General features: G+C 44.8%; 3 protein-coding genes across 7 annotated transcripts; 1 reads left to right on the plus strand and 2 right to left on the minus strand.

Annotated features, from left to right (window-relative positions):
- Nucleotides 1-6,842: 6,842 nt before the first annotated feature.
- Nucleotides 6,843-13,399, minus strand: OSGEP (O-sialoglycoprotein endopeptidase). Of its 2 annotated transcripts, XM_040476508.1 has the most exons (11): nucleotides 13,096-13,399; nucleotides 11,184-11,303; nucleotides 10,825-11,000; nucleotides 8,921-9,016; nucleotides 8,748-8,797; nucleotides 8,522-8,600; nucleotides 7,895-7,960; nucleotides 7,691-7,781; nucleotides 7,389-7,464; nucleotides 7,194-7,292; nucleotides 6,843-7,049 (listed from the first exon to the last, which is right to left on the minus strand). In XM_040476508.1, exons 1-11 carry the CDS (start codon nucleotides 13,208-13,210, stop codon nucleotides 7,010-7,012), a joined length of 1,008 nt encoding a protein of 335 aa, XP_040332442.1. In that variant the 5' UTR covers nucleotides 13,211-13,399; the 3' UTR covers nucleotides 6,843-7,009. The 2 variants fall into 2 exon arrangements, with proteins under 2 accessions (XP_040332442.1, XP_040332444.1); XM_040476510.1 differs by lacking the exon at nucleotides 11,184-11,303.
- A 320-nt stretch (nucleotides 13,400-13,719) lies between these two features.
- Nucleotides 13,720-16,437, plus strand: APEX1 (apurinic/apyrimidinic endodeoxyribonuclease 1). 3 transcript variants are annotated; one of them, XM_040476505.1, is made up of 5 exons: nucleotides 13,720-13,821; nucleotides 14,157-14,282; nucleotides 14,491-14,678; nucleotides 15,311-15,503; nucleotides 15,645-16,437. In XM_040476505.1, the coding sequence occupies exons 1-5, from the start codon at nucleotides 13,731-13,733 to the stop codon at nucleotides 16,160-16,162; spliced, it is 1,116 nt and encodes a 371-aa protein (XP_040332439.1). In that variant the 5' UTR covers nucleotides 13,720-13,730; the 3' UTR covers nucleotides 16,163-16,437. The 3 variants fall into 3 exon arrangements, with proteins under 3 accessions (XP_040332439.1, XP_040332440.1, XP_040332441.1); XM_040476506.1 differs by having other exon boundaries at nucleotides 13,770-13,852; XM_040476507.1 differs by lacking the exon at nucleotides 13,720-13,821 and adding an exon at nucleotides 13,859-14,006.
- An 80-nt stretch (nucleotides 16,438-16,517) lies between these two features.
- Nucleotides 16,518-20,169, minus strand: PIP4P1 (phosphatidylinositol-4,5-bisphosphate 4-phosphatase 1). 2 transcript variants are annotated; one of them, XM_040476512.1, is made up of 7 exons: nucleotides 19,885-20,169; nucleotides 19,350-19,540; nucleotides 18,853-18,959; nucleotides 18,309-18,414; nucleotides 18,050-18,102; nucleotides 17,857-17,947; nucleotides 16,518-17,365 (listed from the first exon to the last, which is right to left on the minus strand). In XM_040476512.1, exons 1-7 carry the CDS (start codon nucleotides 20,024-20,026, stop codon nucleotides 17,222-17,224), a joined length of 834 nt encoding a protein of 277 aa, XP_040332446.1. In that variant the 5' UTR covers nucleotides 20,027-20,169; the 3' UTR covers nucleotides 16,518-17,221. The 2 variants fall into 2 exon arrangements, with proteins under 2 accessions (XP_040332446.1, XP_040332445.1); XM_040476511.1 differs by having other exon boundaries at nucleotides 19,864-20,168.
- Between the last annotated feature and the right edge of the window lie 6,505 nt (nucleotides 20,170-26,674).

Below are 26,674 nucleotides of genomic sequence, written 5' to 3' on the forward strand. Positions count from 1 at the left end.
CCGTGAGTTCGAGCCCCGCGTCGGGCTCTGGGCTGATGGCTCAGAGCCTGGACCCTGTTTCTGATTCTGTGTCTCCCTCTCTCTCTGCCCCTCCCCCGTTCATGCTCTGTCTCTCTCTGTCCCCAAAAAATAAATAAACGTTAAAAATAAAAAAAAAAAAAAAAAAAAGGAGAATTACAGACCAATTTCCCTGATGAACATGGATGCAAAAATCTCAATAAGGCACTAGCAAACCAGATCCAACGATACTTTAAAAGAATTATTCACCACGATCAAGTGGGATTTATTCCTGGGATACAGGGCTGATTCAATATCTGCAAACCAATCAATGTGATACATCACATTAATAAAAGAAAGGACAAGAATCACATGATCCTCTCAATAGATGCAGAGAAAGCATTTGACAAAATACAGCATCCTTTCTTGATAAAAAACCTCAAGAAAGTAGGGATAGAAGGATCATACCTCAAGATCATACAGGCCATATATTAAAGACCCACTGCTAATATCATCCTCAATGGGGAAAAACTGAGAGCTTTCCCCCCAAGGTCAGTAACATGACAAGGATGTCCACTCTCACCACTGTTATTCAACATAGAATTGGAAGTCCTAGCCTCAGCAATCAGACAACGCAAAGAAATAAAAGCCATCCAAATCAGCCAGGAGGAGGTCAAATTTTCACTCTTTGCAGACAACGCGATACTCTGTGGAAAACCAAAAAGACTCCCCTAAAAAGCTGCTAGAACTGATACATTCAGCAAAGTTTCAGGATATAAAATCAATGTACAGAAATTGGTTGCATTTCTATATACCAATAATAAAGCAGCAGGAAGAGAAATCAAGGAATCGATCCCGTTTACAATTTCATTGAAAACCATAAAATACCTAGGAATAAACCAAACCAGAAAGGTGAGAAGTCTATACACTGAAAACTATTGAAAGTTTATGAAAGAAATTGAAGAAGACACACTAAAAAAATGGAAATAAACATTCCATCCTCATGGATTAGAGGAACAACTATTGTTAAAATGCCGATACCACCCAAAGCAATCTACATATTCAATACAATTCCTATCAAAACAACACCAGCATTTTTCACAGAGCTAGAACAAACAATCCTAAAATTTGTGAAACCAGAAAAGACCCCAAATAGCCAAAGCAATCCTGAAAAAGAAAACCAAAGCTGGAGGCATCACAATTCCAGACTGCAAACTGTATTATAAAGTTGTCATCATCAAGACAGTATGGTACTAGCACAAGAACAGACACATAAATCAATGGAACAGAAAAGAGAACCCAGAAATGGACCCACAAACGTATGGCCAACTAATCTTTGACAAAGCAGGAAAGAATATCCAATGGAAAAAAGACAGTCTCTTCAGCAAACGGTGTTGGGAAAACTGGACAGAGACGTGAAGAATGAACCTGAACCACTCTCTTAAACCATACACAAAAATAAACTCAAAATGGATGAAAGACCTAAATGTAACAGAGGATGTAAGACATCATAATCCTGGAGGAGAAAACAGGCAACAACCTCTTTGATCTTTGGTGCAGCAATTTTTTACTTGACACAAGGGAAACAAAAGCAAAAGTGAACTATTGGGACATCATCAAAATAAAAAGCTTCTGCACAGTGAAGGAAACAATGAGTAAAACTAAAAGGCAACCAACAGCATGGGAGAAGATATTTGTAAATGACATAGCAGATAAAGAGTTAGTATCCAAAATCTATAAAGAACTTACCAAACTCAACACCCAAAAAAGAAATAATCCAGTGAAAAAATGGGCAAAAGACATGAATAGACACCTCCAAAGACATCCAGATGGCTAACAGACACATGAAAAAATGCTCAACATCACTCCTCATTCGGGAAATACAAATCAAAACCACAATGAGATACCACTTCACACCTGTTAGAATGGGTAAAATTAACTCAGGCAACAAGGATGTTGGCAAGGATGTGGAGAAAGAGGAACCGTTTTGCACTGTTGGTGGGAATGCAAACTGGTGGAGCCACTCTGGAAAACAGTATGGAGGTCCCTCAAAAAATTAAAAATACAGGGGCACCTGGGTGGCGCAGTCGGTTAAGTGTCCAACTTCAGCCAGGTCACGATCTCGCGGTCTGTGAGTTCGAGCCCCACGTCGGGCTCTGGGCTGACGGCTCAGAGCCTGGAGCCTGTTTCCGATTCTCTGTCTCCCTCTCTCTCTGCCCTTCCCCCGTTCATGCTCTGTCTCTCTCTGTCCCAAAAATAAATAAACGTTGAAAAAAAATTAAAAAAAAAATTAAAAATACAACTACCCTATGACCCAGCAATTGTACTACTAGGTAATTATCCAAAGGATACAGGAATGCTGATTCAAAGGGGCACATGCACCCCAATGTTTATAGCAGCACTATCAACAATAGCCTAAGTATGGAAAGAGCCCAAATGTCCATCAATAGATGAATGGATAAAGAAGATATTACTCGGATAATATATATGGAATGGAATATTACTTGGCAATCAAAAAGAATGAAACCTTGCCATTTGCAACAACGTGGACAGAACTAGAGTGCAGTACATTAAAGGAAACAAGTCAGAGAAAGTCAAATACGAGATGATTTCACTCAAATATGGAATTTAAGATACAAAACAGATGAACATAGGGAAGGGAAGCAAAAATAAAACAAGGAGGGAGACAAACCATAAGAGACTCTTAAATACATATAACAAACTGAGGGCTGCTGGTGGGGTTTTGAGTGGGCAGATGGGCTAAAGGCCAAGGGGCATTAAGGAGGAGACTTGGGATAAGCACTGGGTGTTATATGTAAGTGATGAATCACTAAATTCTATTCCTGAAATTAAAATAAAGAAATAAAAACAAAAAATAAAAAATAAAGAAGGTAGTTAAGTACTATGAAGATAAATAACAGGGAAGGGGGATAGAAAGTGCTGGAGGGGTGCAATTTTAAGTAGGGTTGTCAGAAAGACCTCACTAAAAGAAGAAAAGTTGACCAAAGATGTAAGATTATGGGACTGATGGAGCAAGCTATAGCTGAGGGAAGAGCTTTCTAGGCAGAGAAAGCAACAAGTATGAAGACCTTGAGGGACTGGTACACCTTCAGTGTTGAAGGAAAAATAAAAAGGCCAATGTTGCTGGAGCAGGGTGAACAAGGTGAGTAGCAGGAAATGAGGTCAAAGCAGTAAGCGGGGAGAGGAGGGCAGATCCTGGAGGGTCTCACTTGCCCTTAAAGGACTCTAGTTTTTACTCCAATATAGGAAGACACAGAGGGTTTTGAGCAAAAGAGTCACATAACCTGGCTTCTATGTTAACACTATTCAGTCTGGCTGCTGTGTTAAAAATGGACTGTAAGTGGGCAGTTGTGGAAGCAGATACACCAGCTACTGCAGAAGTCTTGGAGATAGAGAATTCTGGCTTGCTCTAGTGTGGAAGCAGTGGAAGTAAGAAGAAACAGGATTCTGGATATATTCTGAAGTTAAAGTCTATGTGATTTGATGAACCAGAGATGAAAAAGAGGTGTCAGGTAACATCAGGGTGCTTTGACATGGACAATTATTAGGACGGGGTTGTCATTCACTGAAATAGGGAAGACGGCAGCGGTTAAAGGGGAGCAAAAAAGTCCAGCGTTTTGTATGTTAAATTTGAGATATCTATTAGGTATCCAAGTTGAAATGCCAATTGGCAGCTAGATATTCAGAACAGACTTCCAGTTTGGAACTAAAAACTGGGAGTCATCCACACTGAAATGGTTTTAATGTGTAAGACTGGATGAGCTCACCGCAAGTGTGTGTGTAAATAAATACAGAAGCAGTCCAAGGACTGGATTCTAGAGTTACTAGGTTGTAGAAATGAGGAGAAACCAGCAAAGGAAACAAAGGGCAGTCAGTAAACTAGAAGGCAAACCAGAGAACATGTCCTAAAGCCAAGTAAAGAAGGGCTTTCAAAGAGGGAGTGTCAAATGTTGCTATGCGGGATGAAGGTGAATACGCCATTAGCTATGTGAAGTCATTGGTGACCTTGATAATAACAGTCTTGCTGGAGTGAACTTAACAAGGAATTGATTGGGAGGGAGTAGAAACAACTCTTTTAAGATGTTTTGCTATAAAACGGAACAGAAAAACGGGAAGCAACTAAAAGGTGAAATGGGGTCAAGAGGCGTTCATGTATTTGCAAGATGAGGAAAATGACAGCATATTTGGGTGCGGAGAGGAAGATCTAGGAAAGAAAGGCAAATATTGACTCTAAAAAAATGAGAGAGGCGACTGGGTGGCTCAGTCAGTTGGGCCTCCAACTGTGGCCCTGGTCATGATCTCACAGTCAGTGGGTTTGAGCCCCACATAGGGCTCTGTGCTGACAGTTCAGAGCCTGGAGCCAGCTTTGGATTCTGTGTCTCCCTCTCTCTCTGCCCCTCCTTGCTCGTGCTCTGTCTCTCTCTCAAAAATAAACAAATATTAAAAAAATTTAAATAAATAAATAAAAATGAGAGGGAACTGCTGAGAGATGTCCTGAAAGGTTAGAGGATGGAATCTACCATTTAAGTAGTTGGACAGGAGCATGGATAGTTTGTTCATAGCAGTTTCTCAACCTTGAAACCAATGACATTTTAGCCTAGACAATTCTTTGTGTGGGGAGCTGTTCTGTGCACTGCAGGATATTTTGCAGCATCCCTGGTTTCTACCCAGTAGTCCTGCGTTCCAGTTGTGACAACCAAACCTCTGGGGAGCAAATTCAATCCCAGCTGAGTATACAGTAACAGTTATTAACAGTATACTGGTATATACTAGCAGGAGAGAAAGCGGAGTACATGGGTATAAATACTGGAAGGTGATTAGATGTAGTGGTGGGAGCTTGTGAACATTTTCTAATTGCTTTTTTTTCTAATTTTTTTAATGTTTACTTATTTTTGAGAGAGAGAGCAAGACAGCACGAGCAGGGAAGGCGCAGAGAGAGACAGAGACACAGAATCCAAAGCAGATTCCAGGCTCTGAGCTGTCAGCACAGACAGAGCCTGACGTGGGCTTGAACTCACAAACCGTGAGATCATGACCCGAGTCAAAGTCGGATGCTCAACCGACTGAGCTACCCAGGCACCCATACATTTTCTGATTGCTTCTATTTTCTCACTAACATAGCAGCCAACATAAGAGTGAGAATGGGGGGGGGGGGGGAAGATATGGGAGATTTGAGGTGTCAGCAGGCATAATAAAACAGTTACCAGAAACAAGGCAATCGAAAGGACTAGGGAACATAAAGGACCCACTTGAGTGTCAGGGTTGAATTTAAAGTAAGACAGGTCAACCTGGCTGTTTTTTGCTGGCCCGTTTAGCTGCATGGGTCTAGAAATCAAGTAGGTGAAGAGTTGAGGCTGATGAAAGCCAGAGAGGTGAGGGAGGCGAGGTGTTTGCAGTGAAGTGCTCATGACTGGAGTTTAGCTGGAGGGAAATGAATACTTGTAGGGGATGAGGTCAGTGGAAAGGAAGAGCAACAGATTGTAGGGCCTGATGAAGAGATGAATTGTTGGATTCAGTGCACTAAAGGGAATGAGCTACAAAAATAGGAGGGATGTCTCAGAATGAAATATGGAGGAGCTGTAGGCCTCCACTAGGACCAAGGGAATGAGTGGCTGAAGTGGGGGTGGAGGACACGATCACGGGAAGAGCACAGAGCTGAGGCCAGAGCATTAGAATGATCACCTACATGGGTACTAAAATCATCAGGATTTGACAGGAGTGGTTGCGGCACGGTATAGTTAACAGATGACATGTGTTTCAAAGCTCAGATGTGTTAGGGATGAGAGGGAATAGATCGAACATAGTATGAGGAGAAAAGAGGTCACCCACACCACCCTCTCCAGGGCCAATGGATGTGGGTGAGAAAATACCATCATTAGACACAGTAGGAGAAGCAGAGTTCTCAGGGGGAAACCAGGGTCCTGAACAGGAACGTAAAGAGAACACTCAGAAAACAGGATGAGGATATAGGTAATTTTACTACTAATCAGTTTAGTTCCAGAGAGCACAAAAGAATTTCATGAGGAACAAATAAATAAGGGGTGGAGAGTAACAGTTATTAGAGTGCAAAGCTGAGAGGAGACTTGCTGGTTTGGGTCTCCTCGTGGTGCTGGACAAACAAGATAAAGGGCAGGATGTTAGTTCCAGAGGGCTGTGGTAGGGAGGGAGGTGGATCTGGGGCAACCCTTCAAATCCACCAGGGGAAGTATATGTAGGAGCATGTGGGAGTAAGTGCAAGGAGGAGGGACAGCTTTGCTCTTGAGTTACAAATTCATACAAAATTAGACCTGGCCCCAGGCTATTCTGAGACAAGTCCTGAGTACCTACTCCAAAGAATTTAAATGGGGTGACGAACACAAAGCACTCAGCATAGAGCCTAACACTGAAATAGTATTAGTTATGACAATGCTGTTATTCTTCTTTTTTTTTTTTTTAACGTTTATTTATTTTTGAGACAGAGAGAGACAGAGCATGAACGGGGGAGGGGCAGAGAGAGAGGGAGACACAGAATCTGAAACAGGCTCCAGGCTCTGAGCCATCAGCCCAGAGCCTGACGCGGGGCTCGAACTCACGGACCGCGAGATCGTGACCTGGCTGAAGTCGGACGCTTAACCGACTGCGCCACCCAGGCGCCCCGACAATGCTGTTATTAAGGAGATGTCAGAAGAGGAGCTGTGATATCCCTCAATCTCAGCTCCACAGCAGCAGCCCTGCAGTCAGCCAAGGCACTGCTCTGACCCCTGCCTCCTTATCCATTCACCCCATCAACAAGAATTTATCCAGTGCCAACTCTGTATTGTTCCTGATTAACACAAGCCAATTACCAACATACAAAACCAACAATATTTTATTGCTGAATCAACTTGAGGTTCAAATTATGAGAGACAGGAGTCCATAGCCTCACCAGGGTGCCCAGATCAGACAGAGATTAAGGTCCAAGTTCCTGTAGGCTCTACTTAGGGCACTATCTACTCTGATCATGTTAAAGTTGTTAGTCCCTCCAGGTCACTTCTACTTCATCTGTCCGATACCTGTGAAAAAACAGGAAAAACTTGATGGATAGCTATCCCTTAGAATCTTCCATTCTTCCCTGCCTTCATGATCCTGGACCCTCTTCCCTGCTGATTTTTGCCTACTTTCCATATAATCCTATCTACCCTCCAAGAGGTACACACCTCTGTGTGATTCCAGAATCACTGAGGGGGGTCCTATGCCCGGCCCGAAACATCTCCCAACCAGCCTGGGCTATCATGGCTCCATTGTCAATGCAGAATCTGGGAAGGAAAAGATATATGAAATTTGGAATCTAAAGGTGAAAAATCACAGTAATTAAAGAAAAAAAGAAATCAAGAAAGAGAAAAGGCCTTTACCTCTCATCTGTGGCAAAAAGCCGGGCTCCACGTTCCTGGCACATTGTCTCCATCATTTCCTGTAGCCTCAAATTACCTATGAAGGGGTAGGGGGTAGGGCTGGCTTAGTTTCAGCCATTTCTGCATGGTCCAGCTGTGCACCTCATGTGTATTTACTTACAAAAATGAAGTAGGGGTTTAGGGGGCAGGCATTGGGAAGCGGAAACTAGCAATTTCCCCAAACTCTTAGGGATTAAGACTATCAGGAGGAAGATGTAAATGCCCAAGAACAGCAAAGAGGGGCACAGTTCAATGATACATACACCCCACACCTCCCACGATGAGGGCCTCCTGGGAGCCACAATGTGCCATGGCTCGCTCTGTGATCTCCACCAGCATTGCAAACACGGTTTCCTGTGGGGGACAAATAAGGTGTCAACACCAGAGGGGATCCCAGCTTAGTTCTGCTGTACTATATAAAAGGTCTTCCAGTCCCAATGTTCAGTCCCAGCTTTTTATCCCATTACCTGTAGAGAGAAGCATAAATCCTCAGGAGTACACTCGCCTGTAGCCAGCATCCGCTGGGCTACATCCTATCATTAAAAAAAATACATAAAATAATGAATTGTGGTTTGGGGATGACAGGAGAGCAAAAATTAGTGCACTTGGAGGACCATGTTTCATGACAATTCATCTCGCCAGCGTATCTACAGCATGCTTTTGCCTTTTACTGGCATTAAGCTACAGAACAGGCGACACTGATTCAGGATTCAATAATTACAAATGCCTGCCCTGGCACCCCCAACCTCCCCCCCGACCCCTTACTCTGCTTAACTTTTCTCCATAAGGCTTATCATCTGGCTCTTTTTATTATCTGCCCCTTCTTTGTTTCTTCATCTTGTTGCCCCCCTCCCCCATTACAATGTAAGCTCCAAGTAGGCAGGGACTTTGATTTTGTTCCATCCTGTGTTGCTATTGCCTAGAAGAGTGCCTGGCACACAGAAGATGCTTAATACATATTTGCTAAATGAATTTATTCAGCATCTAACATGGCCCAGAACTATGCTACAGGCACGAAATACAATGGTGAGCAAAACAGATATGCCTCATATAAAAGCATGAAAGTGATCTCTCCTCACCTGTCCCACACTCACCTCAATGAAAGACAGGATCCCTGAGAATGAGACGTCCATCCCCTTTACAGTATATGGCAGCTCAACTAGTTTCTTGCCTCTGTGTGGGAGGGAGTATACGATGTCCTCAACCTGTAGTTAGTTGGCTGCTTACCCTCCAAAGCCCCTCCAAAGCCTTCTTAATGTACATACAGGGAAATCACTGAAGCCCCGCCGGGCAGCCTCCTCCCACCTCATGTCCCCTTACCGCTTTGCCATCTGTTCAATGTTGTAGCCCGGACTTGGGTCATTGGAAATCTAGCAGAAGGAAAAAGAGGATAGAGACAGATATCTAGGAGGCATAAGAAACTAATTTATGACCTTCTCCCTCCATTTCTAATTCATCCATATCTCATGTTTTCTCCAGCCCCAGTGGCTTACCTTTAGCACTCGAGCAAAACGATCCAGACAATTACCCACAGCAATATCGATGGTTTCCCCAAAGATGCGGTAACGATGTTCTGAATATGCAATCACCTAAGGGTGATGAGGATGTCCATGAAACCTCAAGTCTGTAAAGAGGAGTATTTGGCTTTGGGGAAGAGCATAAGAGAGGATCAACATGGCCACTGCAGCTTCCAATGACAAACAGAACAAAAGAACTTACCCAAACCTTGAATAGGTACTTTCTCATAGCTCTTATCTCAGAAGCCTATATGTACCCTGAGGATTCCTAGAGCAGATTTCTCATCTACAGAAGGTAGCCTAGGTCAGGCAGAAGCAATTCTCGTTTTGAATACATTTTTCTAGATTGGAGGTTCCTAATATATCCTTTAAATGCAGTCTTGACAATATGGATTAGGAACAGGCTTTCCTGCTTGGAAGCAGGGAACCAGAGTCCTTCTAGATTATCCCACCAGCACAGTGTTATTTGGAAACAAAACAAGAGGTAGAGTTGAAAAACTCAAAAATCCCATATTGGGTCACACTAATGACCCACCCAACTCAACACTGGCAATCAACTTATGTCCATTCTTCACATATGACTAGCTTCTAGCACAGAGAATATTTATCACCCACTCACACATATACTCCTGACAATGAGTGCTTCATTAAGACTAAAGAAGTCCTTCTCCCTTTTCGATGCTACTAAAGATTTCTTTCCAGGGGTGCCTGGGTGGCGCAGTCGGTTAAGCGTCCGACTTCAGCCAGGTCACGATCTCACGGTCCGTGAGTTCGAGCCCCGCGTCAGGCTCTGGGCTGATGGCTCAGAGCCTGGAGCCTGTTTCCGATTCTGTGTCTCCCTCTCTCTCTGCCCCTCGCCCGTTCATGCTCTGTCTCTCTCTGTCCCAAAAATAAATAAACGTTGGAAAAAAAAAAAAAAAGATTTCTTTCCATTCTGATGTAGATCATACTCTGCTGTTAAAAGGCTGGCCACAAAAGGGGAAGGAAAAAAAAATCCTGTCTTTCTACTTCTGTTATCTACTCCTCTCTACCCATCATCTTCCCTGTTTTTCCCACCTAACCAAGTTTCAAGAGGGAAGAGAAAAACTATCACTGCTCCTCTTCGTTAACTCTTGCAAGCCTCCATTGCTACTTTCCACACCCTGAGTCCCTAATTTTGTATGTCATCCTTCAGGCCCCAACCTGCTACTTGCCCTCTACCTGTAAAAGTTCCCATGTCATTTTCATGGGAATGTGTACTTCATTTTAAATGACTATTTCACAAAATGAAGTTTTAAGCCGTTCATAAGCTGGGGACAATGACCTTTTCTGACAATAACCCCATCAGGTGCTCTGTGGGACAGGAAGGCTAGAGTTCTCCAATCCCAACCTAAAAAGGTCTCATAAGGTACCCCAAACAACTCTGGTTTAGCTTATAAACTTAAAATACCTTCTACCGTATAAAATGTTTTAAAAATTACTTATATTTTCACTCTTAGAATAACAACTTCTATTTACTGCCAGTAACATAAAACAAAATATGAAATTACTGTAAAGAAACAAATTACATGGTATCCCTTGGTTTTAGTTGCTAAGGTACAGGGGGAAAAAAGCTTCAAAATAATAAAAGTAAAAACACTTTCATTATTTTGAAGACCTCGATCCTTACCCTTCTTTCGTTTTCTAAATGGAAATTTTTTATCTTTATAACCACGTATACGAAAGCCATCAAATGTTCTGATCATGCTGTCTAAACCTACAATGTTGTAAACTTTCTTGTGGGTTTTCTAGCATGTCTTAGCCCAGCTTTGTTCTTGAGTTGCTGCCATTCAGGTACAACAAGAAAGTTGCTGATACACTGCCTTAGAAATTATGAAGCAATGATGGAATACTCCAAATACCTGTGTATTTCCTCCACTGACATACAGCACGGTAGGGCTGGTGGCTCCAGTAATGAGGCGGCCCATCTCAATGTGGCCTATGCAGTGGTTCACGCCCAGCAAAGGCTTATTCCACAGTTGGGCCACAGTACGGGCCACAACAGCCACAGAAACCAATGGGGCACCCATGCCAGGGCCTAGGGGGATAGAAATGGGAGTTAGAATCCTACAGACACTGGGAAAAACCGAGCTGGGGAAAGTAAGGGATGTGAAAGGTGGGGTAGGAGTAGTGGTGTAGTGGTGGTAGCAGAGAGCAGCAGGCCATTCTGACCTAGCCAGGCTCCAGGTATGTTCTTTTATCGTCAGTCTCCCAGCTATACCTTTGGTGTAGGCAATGCAATCAATATCCTGGGAGGTTAATCCAGCCTCTGTTAGTGCCTCCTGTAGCAGGTCCAGGATAACAGCTCGGTGATGCCTGGCAGTATCACCTGGAAGGAATCCTAGGAGATGGACACAGGTCAGAGATCATAGGGTTTTTCTATAGCAAAGGTAGGAAGAAGTCATAAACGGGTGTTTTAGTTGTTGTGAAACAGAATGAAAGAAATCTCACTTAAAACAGAGTCAGGAGGCTGTAAGGGGAAGCCTTCACACCCCAACACTCATTCTCAATTGCAGACCCTGATGAGAAAAGAACATACCTTGCATTCCCAACAGGAAGAAGCCTATCATTTACCACCCCATCAAGAGGAAGAGATTTTCCAGCCAATGAAAAGCCACTACACTTGGATCTCTCAGTTTACTTCAATGGACTAATTTAAAATTAAGAGTCCCTCCCAACTACCCCCACTTCCCTATAAAAGATTAATCCTTTCATTTGGTCTCTAGATTTGCCTATGGTTTTGCCAAAGCTTCCCTGATCTGAATCACAATTCTCTACTATTCCTAAATGAGCCCATTTTACTGGTAAAACAACTGGTTGTTTTATTTTTAAGGTTTACACAGTGTAGGAAGAGTCTCTTTCACTCTCCTCAAGTATCTTATCTTCCAGGTTTTCAGATATACTCTTTCTGGCCTGTTCAGCTAGGCTGACCAGCTCTCAGAAATGCCTTTCTTCATACTCAACTCCTACTCAGCCTCAGGACTTAATTCAAGGGATAACTAACTCAAACCGTTTAGTGATCTTCTCTGTGACCCTACCAGCCCTGTGCACGATCATATCATTGTACTTTACACACTGTGTCGTATATCAATTATAGCATTATAATCATCTGTAGTTTTCCCCAATTTAACCATAAGCATCTCAAAGCATTGGCTATTTTATTTATCCTTACATTCCTGGTGCCAAAATGCCTAGAAGAGTGAGTGCTAAACACAGATATGTATTTTCTAACGAAAGAGCTGTCACAACATCATCTGTTCAGGGAGGCTTTTCAGGTATATACAAGTCAGTGGTCCTCTCCTACATATGCAGAAGTTTTAGGGGTGGGCAGACAAAATACAACACAGTAACAAATAACATACAAATAACATTCATTAAAAGTAATACGTCTAGGGGAGCCTGGGTGGCGCAGTCGGTTAAGCGTCCGACTTCAGCCAGGTCATGATCTCGCGGTCCGTGAGTTCGAGCCCCGCGTCAGGCTCTGGGCTGATGGCTCGGAGCCTGGAGCCTGTTTCCGATTCTGTGTCTCCCTCTCTCTCTGCCCCTCCCCCGTTCATGCTCTGTCTCTCTCTGTCCCAAAAATAAATAAAAAACGTTGAAAAAAAATTAAAAAAAAAAAGTAATACGTCTAACAATTTATTTCTTTCTCAAGACTCAATAATACAGGTATGACTATTCCCATTTTAAGAGTAAGGAACATAAATCCAAAAACAAATACTGAAAATGAATATTGCTGTTCCTAACACCCAAGCTGCAACTCTACACTCCTTCTCATTCTAGGAAGTTCTGACTGCATCTGCGTTACACTCACTGTTCATCTTACCATAAACTTTTGTTTATATGTCCGACTCCACAGAAGCTCAAAACATCTATTTTTTGCTTCCGGCTGACGATAAGCACATAAAAAACGCTCAACGAAAGCTAAACGAACCCAGAAGATCCAGGTCCAAGTGTCTGTCACTCTTCTATCAGCCTAGTGAGGTTAATCCTGCCCCACGAATCTCAGAGACTCGGATCAACAGCTCTGTGAGGGGACAACGCGCTCCACGCCCTACTTTGCTAGCGTTTGGGCGGATGGAAGGCGCTGCCGCGCGAGAAGGGTGCCGTGAACTGTCAATCCCGCACACACGCACCTGTGCCGGGAGGCGTGACGTAAGTCCGCCGCGGGTTCGCCAGCACTGCGCCATCCCGCACCACTCCCACGCCAATCTTGTTAGCGCTGCCTTCAAACCCCAGCACCGCCGGCATGGTCGAGCCTGGGAGAAAACGCCAGCAAGGCTAGCTACCACCGCAACCGTGTAGCCCTCAGCAGGCCGTGCTGGGCCGCGGATGCCGCAGCGCACGGGAAGACTACGTACCCAGGGGCCGGGTACCAGCGTGCACCAAGAGATGCCAAAGAACTCCCGCGGAGGGCGCCCCCGCGGCAGCCCCGCCCCCGTCATCACAGCGGCCCATCAAGGCCCCTTCAAGGACCTGTCCTCCTAACTGCCAGGGACGCTGAGCCGGCATCTGCTCCTTACATTCCTATCCATCTCTTTACTTCTCTCCCGTTGTCCAGCCAGCCTTCTCCACTGACTTTTTTCCCTCTCTTGCACAGCATTGGGATCTTCGGTCAGGGTGATAGAATGAATCCTGCATCTGGCACGCCGATAAACAGCCCAAGAAATGGAAGGCCGGGGCCTTCAGTCCCCTGGAGAGGTGCAGAAGGGGGTGGGGGGAGTAGGGCGAGCCTTCCCGTCACGTGGTCCCAGACAGACCAATCACGCGCATGCCCCCGCCTCAGGCTGCACATCTCAGATCACCTGACCACTCCAGATACCCACGTGGGGGCACGGCGTGCACGAATTCTTTGTGCTCGGGTAAGGAGGAGCCAGGCTGGGAGCCGAGCAGGTCAGATGCAGGGTTGCTCTTATTTTGCCCAGCAGTGGGGTTTCTTGATCGTCTGATCTGCAAGCTAAGTCGGGACCCTTGATTAAGGTCCTCGATCGGCTGGAGGGCAGATCTCGCGAGCACGGCACAAAGCATAATGAAATGATCTAGTTTGGTGGGTGAGGGGCTGAAGGGCCTAGGTTGCATGGAGGCGGGGAAAGAATTCAGAGATAGTTTGATTTGAAAGGCGGTACCTAGTTCGGGGGCGCCCGAGGAAGTCGTTTTTTCCCCAGCTTTAGCTGGTTTCACGACATCTCGTCTGCAGGTAACGCGGTAAAAATACTGCTTCGGTGGGCGACGTGGTACAGGTTCAGAAGGGCGTTCGCTACAGTGATGCCGAAGCGTGGGAAAAAGGGAGCTGTGGCAGAAGACGGGGAAGAGCCCAAGATTGGTAAGAGAATGAAATGAGGCCCTCTCCCTAGGGGCTGCCGTGAGGGGGTTTCTAACCCCGGTGAACAGGAAGTGCGGACCTGCTGACTGCGTTTTTGCAGGCTGAAGAAGTCGCAGCAACTGCAAGCTCACAATGGGGGGTCTGTAGTCCAATCCGGATCAGAGTTGGATACTGCCAACTTTATCATTGTATATTGCTTATTTTATAGAGCCAGAAGCCAAGAAGAGTAAGGTTGGAGCAAAGAAAAACGAAAAAGAGGCAGCAGGAGAGGGGCCGGTCCTGTATGAGGACCCCCCAGATCAGAAAACCTCGCCCAGTGGTAAATCGGCCACACTCAAGATCTGCTCCTGGAATGTGGATGGGCTTCGAGCCTGGATTAAAAAGAAAGGTTTAGATGTGAGTGGAATTCAAGGAGGGTTCCAGAAGAGACATTCTTCAGTATTGAATGATTTGGGGATTTAATCACCTTTCCCTAATCTGTAGGTTTTTTTCCCCTTGTCTAGTTTTTTTGTGCAAGAGTTAAAAGGAGGGGCTTCACCAACTCTTAAACTTTTTATTTCCAAATGTCTTTTTCAACTTATTTCCATTGTTTTAATGGCTTAATCCCTTCCCCTGCATGTTGCAAAAACCTTGTTACTGGACTTGCTCCATTTCATTTCCAGTTTATCCTCCGTTTAAATACTACTGCTTAGGGGTGCTTGGCTGGCTCAGTCCACCAGTTGGTGAACTTAAGCTGCTCCATGTGTGGCAGAGCATAGAGTTTACTTAAAATTAAATAATCACTGCTTAAAAGTCTTAGATGGCTATCCTCTGCCTGTGGAAGAAATATAATCTCTTCAGTGTTGCATGTAACACTCTTTTTACCTCTCAGTTGCCAGTTCTATAATTTAGAAGTGTTAAAATCTCGTGCGACTCTCTAAGCAGTGTATCTCTAGTACTTGGCACAGTCTTTAGTAAATGTTTGATTGATAATCAAACGTTGCTGTCTGAATTGATAGTATTTTTCTTACTTTTCATCTCGCTCACAGTGGGTAAAGGAAGAAGCCCCAGATATCCTGTGCCTCCAAGAGACCAAATGTTCAGAGAACAAACTACCAGCTGAACTTCAAGAGTTGCCTGGACTATCCCATCAATACTGGTCAGCTCCTTCAGACAAGGAAGGGTACAGTGGTGTGGGCCTGCTCTCCCGCCAGTGCCCACTCAAAGTCTCCTATGGCATTGGTGAGACCCTGTTAATTCCTAATCCCTGAGGTCTTTCAAACCAATTGCTAATTCCCGTTCCAGCTCCTAATGGGAGTTACTTTCTTTGCTTTCCCATTCTGTATACTTTTTTATGCTGATCTTGTTTCATTGTTTCTGTAGGTGAGGAGGAACACGATCAGGAAGGCCGGGTGATTGTGGCTGAATTTGACTCATTTGTGCTGGTAACAGCCTATGTACCTAACGCAGGCCGAGGTCTGGTCCGCTTGGAGTACCGGCAGCGCTGGGATGAGGCCTTCCGCAAGTTCCTAAAGGGCTTGGCTTCCCGCAAGCCCCTTGTGCTCTGTGGGGACCTCAATGTGGCCCATGAAGAAATTGACCTTCGCAACCCCAAGGGAAACAAAAAGAATGCTGGCTTCACTCCACAAGAGCGTCAAGGCTTTGGGGAATTACTAGAGGCTGTGCCTCTGGCTGACAGCTTCCGGCACCTCTACCCCAACACGGCCTATGCATATACCTTTTGGACCTACATGATGAATGCTCGATCCAAAAATGTTGGTTGGCGCCTTGATTACTTTTTGTTGTCACACTCTCTGTTACCCGCGTTGTGTGACAGCAAGATCCGTTCCAAGGCCCTGGGCAGTGACCACTGTCCCATCACCCTGTACCTAGCACTGTGACACCTCCCTTAAATTACTTTAAGCTGGGGAAATAAGCCCCCCAAGCTAGCTTTAAAACTTAACCTCCCCAAACTTCTTTAAAAACTGCTCTCTAAAGAAATCTGCACTGTTACTTCCCTTCTAAAAATACGAGTCCTTCAACCAGGCTCCTAGTGACACTTAGGTTTCCTTTAAACCCCAATTTTTTTGTGCTTTTTTTTTTTTTACATTAAACAAAAGCTACTGATGACTTTCTCTGAACTGTCCACATGAAAATAAAGAGCCATAGTTTCAGCCTTGCTGTCTTTGTATTCTACCCCTTTGTGGGGCTACAAATTCTCCTTATCTTTTCATATATAAAGATAAACAACTTGGAAAAGGATAGTCATGACCTTATTTATTTACAAGCACAGGATGAATCCCTAGCTTCCCCCAAGACAGAGCAACCTTATCCAGCTCAGTTAAATACTGCAACTGGGCGGTAAGGTTGGAAGGAGGAGTTAAGGGAAATTCAGGACTAGGGGAACATACCCCACATTAAATAGTTATATACACATCAGTTCCTGTGGTCTGTACAGAGCAGCGGCTGACCCCATCCCCACCCCCCGGGACACAGAATGGGGGGACAGGAGACTGAGGGGACAGGCCAGCGCCAGCCCCTGGTGAAGTGCAATAGCAGCAGCAAGGTCCTAATGGTGCACAAAAGGGAGGGAACCCCCAGGGCTACCCACCCCCACCCTGCCCTGGAATGTTTAAGGGACAGGAATGGCTCTCAGGGAGTATATAGGAAGGACAAGGCTAGAACCCTCTTTTAGGACCCAGGTTTAGGGGCAACATTTTGCCTATTTCACCCTAAACACAGCAGCCCTTGGAGGAAAGCAGATGGCCAGCAGTGGTCTTATCTACCCCTCCAAACCTAAGTGAGGGTGTGGTTCCTTCCTACCTCTCCCCAGGGAAAGGGAAGGCAGCTGCTTGGCTCCCCTTACAGAAGCCAAGGGAGCCTTTTACCACGGTTCCCTTTGTAGTGTCACTGTCCCCACCAGGAAGGGGCCAGGCACAGTCTGTGGGTCGTTGTGGAGCTCAGGAGAAGTTCTGGACAGGGTGGCTGACCTTCATACAAGCCCAGTAGAGGGCCCGGCCCAAACACAGCACAGCCAACAGGATGACAAATGCCCAGGCTGCGTAGATGCCTCCATATCGCCGAGCGTGCTTCCATGTCCCAAACTGATGAAGAAGAAGGAAGATGGGGTTACTGTTGATCTCTCACCACTTTCTAAAAGCCCTAGTAACAGCAACACAGAATGGAAGCTTCAGTGCTTGGTTGCCTAACCACGTGTATCCACCTTCAGGGACCTTCTTAAAGGCCCAATTGTGCTCTCTTCCCCTAGGCAGGTACATAACTTGTACAATCCCAGACATCTGTCAGTGTTTCTTAGTGTTGGACAAGGGAGCCAATTCTAACAGCAACTCTTAATTTAAGCCACTTCTTCATTGCCCTGTCTTTTGCATAAAGAAGATGGCTGTTTTTCACTCCCATAATAACAATGGAGATTGTTTATCAGTTACCTTCAACTTCAGCTCATGTGTACATTAAAACAAGGCAAAACAAACAAAAACCCCTCGGTTTCTTTCACTTTTTTTAGGTTAGCCATTTCCCAAATTGTAGGCTATGGAGATGAGGCTGAAGAACGAAGGGCCGGATCAAGGTTACTCACGGCAAGGCCAGTGGCAGTGACTGCCAAGAGTAAGCCAAGCAAGAAACAGCAGATACATCTCTTTCGTGGATATCTGCGCCCAATAGATGACCTGTGGGGAGGCAAACAAATTGATGCTTGCAATGGCCCTGCAGGTTTTACTGTACATGATACAAAATTACCAGTTCAACAATGCCACTCTCTAGTCACTTACACTTTCCTGCAGTGAGGGCAACGGGCCAAGGTTCGGTCTGTGAACTCTGTCCACTATGGAGAACAAAAAAGGGAGAACCTAATTAATAGAAGCAGGGTCATGTCCAGTGAAGGCTCTGGGGCAGGGGAGGGTGGGAAAAGGAACAGAAGGGAAATTAAAACAGACCTTCTCAGTATTCATTATCATAACTCAGAAATATATTCATGATTACTTCTGTTTTTCCCGCTTCCTCCCAAGGCTTCCCAATGCTCCTCCTCACCAGGAAAGTATTCTTGCAATGTCCACAGATGACCCTGACACCTACAGGCTGTGGTTCTGGACTCAGAGGTCCTGGATGCACAGGCCCCAGGTTGATGATTCTTTTGCTGTAATGGAGAAAAAGACTACGTTTAAATCAATTTTAATCCTAAAATGCCCACACTAGCCTTCCTTCATAGCTCCAAATCCCTGCCTTTCTAAATTCCTCTACTTTTCTGTACATGGCATATACTCTGCACCACCCAACCCTAGCCCGAGGGAAGGTTGAGAAATAGCACTACTTAAACTTCAGGTCTCTAACTTCCATTTTACCTGAGGATAATTCACCCAGTCCCCTAGACTCTCTATTTCCCTAACGGACATAAATTTCATCCCAGTCTTTTTACTGAGATTTGAACAAGATGGCTGTAAAATTCTAACGGTACAACAGTCCTTAACTTTTTCTCCTTCTAAATAAACACCTTTACATGCTCTGCAAAAATTCATCCTTTTTAGGGCTTTCCAATTATTCCCACTGATGCCCTTCCCCACCTTATGCCTCTTACCAGTAGGGCCGAGGGCAGGCAATCCTCTGGGAAGTCACTTTGCAGATAAGGAGACAGTTACAGGGGCACCGAACATATTTTTTCCCTGGAGGTGCATTCTTGATTGGCTAGAGAACAATGAGGACATCGGTAAGCAAACCTTTAATTCCAATCCCTTCCATTTCCTCCAAAAACACCTTCTGAGAAGAGATCAGAGAGATAAGGTCTTAGCCAGATAAGGTCTTAGCCAGGTCAGATAAATGAAAGAAAAACATACAGCAGAAGATTTGCAAATAAAGACTAGGCTTAAGTATCCAGAATAGAAATGAAGGTGCAGGATGGTAAACATCAGCTCTGGTGAGTGGCTGCTGGGGAAATGGTGATGTGAGACTCCTGGAACTGAAACCTGGGTTTCAGGATTACCATTCGGCTAACACCTGAACATCAAGGTCTAGAATCAAAAGATCAGAAAGAGGATGCAGGAAACAGGGCCCATTTCATAGATGTGTGTAACTCACAGTGGCTTCATTGCAGACGCCACATTTGACTACATGCTGATGCATCTTGCCTTCCACGTTGATGAGAGACTGGCAGACTCGGCAGGTGATCATGGGGGCACTCCCACTGTCCGGGCTGGTCAGGGGTGAGTAGGGGGGTGGGTCCTCCCCAGGCAACACGGCTGGGTGTCCCTCAGGGAACGGGGGAAACGCTGGAGAGGAAAGTAAAAAGAAGGGTGGCATCACTTGTAGACACCCCTACTGATGCTCCACGGGGTCAAGGAACTCTTTTTGGTCCTCAACCCTTCTGATCTAGCTCGGCGGGCTTCTTATAATCCGTGCTTCAGTCAGCTTCCTCAGAACCCCCTTCGGTTCCCAAGTTCCGGTAACAATTGCGGAAAGAAGAGAGCTTCACCCAGTCACAGGTGCAACTGCTCCGCACCTGGCGCCTGGGCCCCGCCTCCGCCCTCGGCCCCGCCCCCTCCCGCCTCTCAGCGTACCCCCTCGGGAACATCTTGGACCCACCCCGGCTTACCCTGGGGCGGGGCATGTTTACCGGCTCCGTACGGTGGTGCGGAGGGGGTCAGGCCTCCCCCGGGCCCAGCCCCACTCCCGCCCGGCCCCACTAATCCGTTGCCGCCGGCGCCACCGTCGATGGGCTCGGAGAGCAGCGGGGATCGCTCTCCGTCTGCCGCCATGGCCGCCACCACCGCCTACTGCTTCGGCCAAGGACCCGGCTCTATTCGCCGCCGCCGTCTCCGCAGCCACCGCCGCCGCCGCTACCGGGTCCCCAGAGCGCCTGCGCGCCGCGCGCCCAGCTCGCCCCGCAACCAGTGGCCTGCCCCGCCCGATTCCGTCCCGCAAGCACGTGATAGGCTGTCCCCGCCCCCGCCGTGCTATTATTCGTGGAGATAAATCAATTCTTGGTCCTGCGAAGGCAGCTCTTTTTTTCCATTGGGAGAGTCGCGGCAACGTCAGCTGTCACATGACCTCCCGGAGGCCGCTGGGCCCGCAAAAACTGCACGTGACGAGAGGTTCTGCGAGCCATTGGAAGCGTGGCCCATCGCGTTACCTCCAGACCAGGAGGTGGGACTAGGCTGCTTCAGCTCACTGGTCACCTGTTTCAGGAAGCCTGGCTTCCTCTGTTACGCGCGCAGAGCGAGTGCATAATCATTGCTCCTCATTGGTCCAAAGATACCACTAAAAGACATCTCCTCTTTGCGGTTATAATTGGTCTCCTATTGGCTGGCCTCTCGGTCTTGTGACTCGTGAGGTGCAACTGTATTGGTCCGAACTTAGGTCCAGAACTCGGGGGCGTGGCTCTAGTGAAAGTGCTGGAGCTTGGGCTGAGTAGCCAGAGGAGGAAAGGCTGGCGACAGTTAGCCGCTCTGCTCAATGAAATAACCTGTAGAAAGTCGGAATAAAGATGTACCAGTAGGAAATGCATTAAAATGTTAAGATAATCATCCACCCTTTCCCGCTGGAGTTACTTCTGGAACAGAACACAAGACTGGCTTCTCCAGGGACCAGCCCTGCAGACCCCACCCTCTCACTCCGCATCCCTGATTATGAAACTACCTTTTATGAATCTGGATCTATCACTACAGGGATATTTCATATTTCACTCAGTTTCATGACCCCTGCCAGTTCTAAATACATATGCATCATAGGTGTTTTTTGACCGAGTTAACCAATTTAGTACAAGGATGTTTTAGTAACCTTGCTGACAAGATGAGACAGTCTTGAGACTAGTCTCAACTTAGTCCCAGCGAGGAGACTGCCAATGGAGGTTATTCTGACAAGTACTGGAGAATCTCGTGAGCCCCTCAGACGTTTCAACATACAGCCAATCCTACTCACTCTCCTGTTCATCCCTATACATCCTCCATACTCAACTTGCATAGCAGATGACACAAGTTTACCCAGCCATATCCGAAAGTAGAGTCCTATGAAACCTTTCCTCAGCTGAAGTGAAAAAAACGAAGACAATTACCATTATTATGGAAAAAAATTTGAGTAGTCCCGAATCCCCAAAATAATCTCTTAGGGTTTTCAGATACCTTAGGACACATCTTGCTAACGGATGCACAAAATATATGGAGAAAATACAGATGCTCAAAGACAATTCAAATCTATGGCGGCTTAATGCTGAGTGTAGTTCCCAGGGAAGGAGCTTGGTGGTGCCACTTTTCCTTCTGTGCGAACGGCCTCCAACACAGCTAGCTGCAAAACAGTGAAAGCTATTTTGCTTTTCTGGTAAAAGTGAAAATCCTCTTTTGGATTTCTTAAGCTTAGGGAAACCAGGTGCAGTCATACCACATTTCGGTGCACTTCGCTTTAATGCTCCTCGCAGATATTGTGGGTTTTGTTTTGTTTTGTTTTGTTTTTTTAAACAAACTGAATGCTGTGGCAACCCTGTGTCAAGTAAATTTATCAGTGCCATTTTTCCAACAGCATCTGTTCACTTTGTGTCTCCGAGTCTCATTTTGGTAATTCTTGAAGAACTTCAAACTTTTTCATTATTATTAGTATATTGGTTATAGTGATCTGTGATCAGTGATTACAACTTGTTGAAAGCTCAGATGATTGGTTAGCCTTTTCTTCACCAGTGAAATTTTATTTAATAATCAGATGCCTCATGCAATCTATCCTTCTAAAAAGCAACACTAATAAATTATAAGATTCTGAAATTTTCAAAGATATGAGTTACTTGCTAACAAATGTGAGTAAGCTTCATTACAGAAATTTCTTGGGTCAGTATACCAAGGGCTTTTCCCTTCTCAGATACCTGCTAAGTGAAAACAGATTCAAGAATATTGAATTATTTCTTTAGACCCCTTCTTGAATGCACATCTGAGTTGGTTTCACCTCCTTTGAATTATATCCTCCTAGCTCCAACTAGGCCGTATTTTCCAGAAATTTTTCACATTAAAATTTTTATGTCCATCTGTATTTTCTTTTGTGGGTTATGATGACAAGGTGTATATCTTTGGTTTTTTTTAAATTTATTTTTAATTAATGGTTAACATTTTTTAGCAGTAAAATATTAAGATACATACTTTTTTCAAACATAATGCTATTGCACACTTAATAGACTACAGCATTGTGTAAACATAACTTTTATATGCATTGGGAAACCAAAAAAAATTTATTTGAATTCCTTTATTGTGATATTGGCATTGTTTCAGTGGTCTGGAACCGAGCACGCAATATTTCTGAGGTATACCTGTACTAATGAAACTCTTTCATACAAGCAAAGTGGCATAACTTGAACTTATAAAAAGTAGGGAATACCTGCAATTTTCAAACCTATTGAAGTGCTCTACTAAATGGGTACCTAGACAGAGATAACATATGTAGGATTCCCCCCACCCTTAGGGAACTTTTTACTTTGTTCTTTCAACTTTGTTGGGAGTTTCAAGATAGAGCAGGGGCGAAAGTCAAGGTGAGCAGCCCCTTGTTATGTAAAGAATAATAGGTTAAACTTCCGGCTCTCGCTCAGGTCGTAATCTCCAGATTTGTGAGTTCCCGCTCTGTGTCGGGCTCTGGGCTGACAGCGCCGAGGAGCCTGCTTGGAATCCTCTCTCTCTCTCTCTCTCTCTGCCTCTACCCCATTTATGCTCTCTCTTTCTCTCTCCAAATAAATAAATGTTTAAAAAAAAAGAATAGGGGCGCCTGGGTGGCTCAGTTAAGCGGCCGACTTCTGCTCAGGTCATGATCTCGCGGTCCGTGAGTTCGAGCCCCGCGTTGGGCTCTGTGCTGACAGCTCAGAGTCTGGAGCCTGTTTCAGATTCTGTGTCTCCCTCTCTCTGAGCCTCCCCCGTTCATGCTCTGTCTCCCTCTGTCTCAAAAATAAATAAACGTTAAAAAAAAAAAAGAATAATTTAGAATTTCCTTAATCATATAAGTGTAGGGTGAATATACCATTATTTTGGGATTAATGATGGATGATAGACTAAAAGTGAGTCACCTTAAAGAGATCTTCCTTGTTTTAGGTGTTACTGACATAATTTCCTCTAATTAAGCAAGTGCAAATGGAAAGGACCCCATTGTCATAGGAGAAGGAAATACTAGGAGGTCAAGGGAGATGGTTCCAGTTCATGGTCATGGTAAAAATCTGATTGGTACAGATGTGACATTTTAGCTCAGGTCTATTTAATGTAGAGGCTCCTTAACTGAAAATAATGCTAGCATGGCTGCCTTTTCCTGAAGAACCCTTTAGCTGAGGGTTCTACCTCACCCTTCCCAGAAACCAAAGGAGAACTCTGAGGTCTATTAGTATCCACTGGACCCAACCGTTGGGGATAGTGCCCCCACCAGCCTCCTCCTCCAACCTCATGTGGTCTCTATGGGAGCCCGAATGGCACCTGGGTTTTCCCCTTGTCATAGCTCAAATTGTAACTGCCTTACAACTGGGAAGCAACAACGAATTGAAAAAATAACTCTAAGGACCATGGCCAGTTTGGCCAGAAGCCTCTCCACTGAGCCTAACACTGAAGGGAGTACAACCTACCCCACATATTTAATGATAAAGGAACTGCTGCTGTCCCAGCATTTGTGATTGCTACAGGAGCTGGAGACTTTACTTGGGTTCTGATTTTTAGACACAACTTTCCAAGGTTGTGGATACCAGCTTCTACTTAGACACCGGTATCCATCCACCAGTTGGGTCCCACAGGCGTTTAATGAACTAAGGAAACTCTGGATACAAAAGAGGAAGGGTTTGTGGCTCTACAGGGGGACAGGTCAGTTTACTGCTCTTTCTGGTGTTTCTGGCACGGAAGTTCAAATGTTCACTCTAGAATGGAGCAGCGCTCATTATTTGTACATTGCTTATACATATATTCCCAAATCTGTCCTTTTATGACTCTCCACCGTCGACAAAGCCATATTTGGTGCCTTTTTAAATCTAGTTTTATCTTTATAAAAAAAGTGGGAGAGAGGGATAATTGGATACATTACCAAGGATCTTAAAGGGATGGAATAGTAAAATGGTTTATTCATTTAGTAGTTTGGGCTCCTGGTGATGTTTTCATTATAGGTTAAATATAGGGGTGTATGGCTAGAGAAGCAAAAGGAGAAGAAAATGTTAACCAATATAAAGCATGTTCTGACAGGTATAGGGGGCACTGAAGGAAGATGTGATGGAATAATCCCTGAATAATGTCCTGTTAAAGCTCTCTTTCCATGCCATACTAACCTCTACCCACACACTAACCACCCCTATTAGGCTGTGGGACAGAGTTAAGACAGTGGCTCTCTAAGTGCTCTCATAATGAAAACTACTTTATAATAAACTCCTCTGGGACTTGAATTTCAAGTCTCCCTTGGAAGGAGCCATTACTTATTCTGCAAATGGACTCATCACCTACTACCTACAGTTCTGGGTATAGTATTTTAGGAGAAATCTAAAACCAATAAGTTGTTTCACCCTCAATGACATTACAATCTGGTAGTGGTCAGAAGGTAATTACCCAGAAAGCAAGGTAGTAATTTGTGAGAAAGGCCATAAAAGAGATAGAGAAAAATCCTACCTACCCGGAGGGAAGAAATACTTCTTCTGCTCTTCAGCTGTCTGTTGCTGCACAACAAACAGCGCCAAACAAAGTGATGTATGTTTTTAACTTCTGATTATGCATGTTGGCTGGATGGTTCTTTCATTGGTTTCACCCAGGCTCATTCATGAGTGTGCAGTGGTGACTGGTAACAACTGAATGGTCCAAGATGGCCTTACTTACATGTCTGGCAACTGAATGTGCTGGCCTGATGGGGCTTCTTTATGGCATGGCGGTGCTTAGGGCAATGGTCCAACAGAGTGAAAGGAGAAGCTCTAAGACATCTTTATGCCTAGCTCCAGCATTAGCACAACTTCATCCCTACTATATCTAATGGTTAGAGCAAGTCATAAGGCTGCCCAGGTTCAAGGCATGGGGAAATGGACTTCACACCTTGATGGGAGGAGCTGCAAAATATGGTGGCCATGCTTTTTGACCTACTACAGATGGTAAAATTGAAGCGATTGGTACATCTACGCATATTTGTTAAATATCTACTCTTTGTGAAAGACACTCCTTAAGAAACACACACTCTTGTTAGGGAGACATAATGTGAAAAGTCACTGTACAAAATATCAACATGAGTATCTTTTATTACGTGGAAAAATATGAATACAAGAAATTCATGATGCAAAATGTGCTCCACACCAAATGAGTTAAACAGTATCATCCAAGTTCAGGGAAAGAAGAAATCACTTCCAGCCAGAGCAGCCAGAGAAAACTTTAGAACTATAAAGAGGGATTCTTACATTATTGTGCATGGATAACTTGGATCTGAGCTCTGTCTCGAGTAGATCAACAGGCAGAGAATTACAAAAAGTAATGATAATATTTGTAACTTGCTCCCAGTTAACAAAGCACTTTTATATTTTGATTTCAAAACCCACTACAAGATGGACAGGGAAGGCAAGACTAATTTTGTAGATATAGAAACGGAGGTTCTGTAAGCTATAGTTACTTAAACTAAGTGGGAGATTGAAACGGGACTAAAAGTCCAGTTCTTCTGACCTACGGTTTAATGCTTCTGCACTCACATCATTTGCCAGCCAGATTGAAAAAGGAAGAAGCACAGAGGTGGCAGAATACACGATATTTGGGATGGAGTCTTTTTTTTATGCTCAATGCCTGGCACATGGAAGTTGCTATATAAATGGCTATTAAATTAATCAATGAACAAACTTAAGCACCATCTTGAGGTGAATTTGTGTACTGAGTAATACTGTCACCTGCGGTCCCATCCAGGGTGAATATCCAGCTGAGGTACTCCAGTGTGGCTGGCATCAGGTGTTTATGGCTGGTGTTGGCTGCTTGCTTGATTCCTGTGCGATCCAGGTGAATAGTGTCAATATTATCCCTGGTATGTGCCATCTTACTTGTGGGGTGGGGTCTTCTCACTTACACTGGAGAGGTGTATTAGTTTGCCAGGGCTGCCATAACAAAATACAACAGACCAGTGGCTTAAACAACAGAAATTTATTTTCTTACAGTTCTGGAGGCTTGAAGTCCAAGATATAGGTGTCTACAGGCCTCTCTCCTTGGCTTGCAAATAGCTGCCTTGTCCACTGTGTCCTCACATGGCCTTTTGTCTGTGCACACATATACCTGGTGTCTCTTCCTTTTTTTATTTTTTTTCAACATTTATTTATTTTTGGGACAGAGAGAGACAGAGCATGAACGGGGGAGGGGCAGAGAGAGAGGGAGACACAGAATCGGAAACAGGCTCCAGGCTCTAGCCATCAGCCCAGAGCCCGACGCGGGGCTCGAACTCACGGACCGTGAGATCGTGACCTG

Source organism: Herpailurus yagouaroundi, unplaced genomic scaffold (assembly GCF_014898765.1).
Source record: "Herpailurus yagouaroundi ecotype Mexico unplaced genomic scaffold, PumYag 141, whole genome shotgun sequence".
Lineage (NCBI taxonomy): Eukaryota > Metazoa > Chordata > Mammalia > Carnivora > Felidae > Herpailurus > Herpailurus yagouaroundi.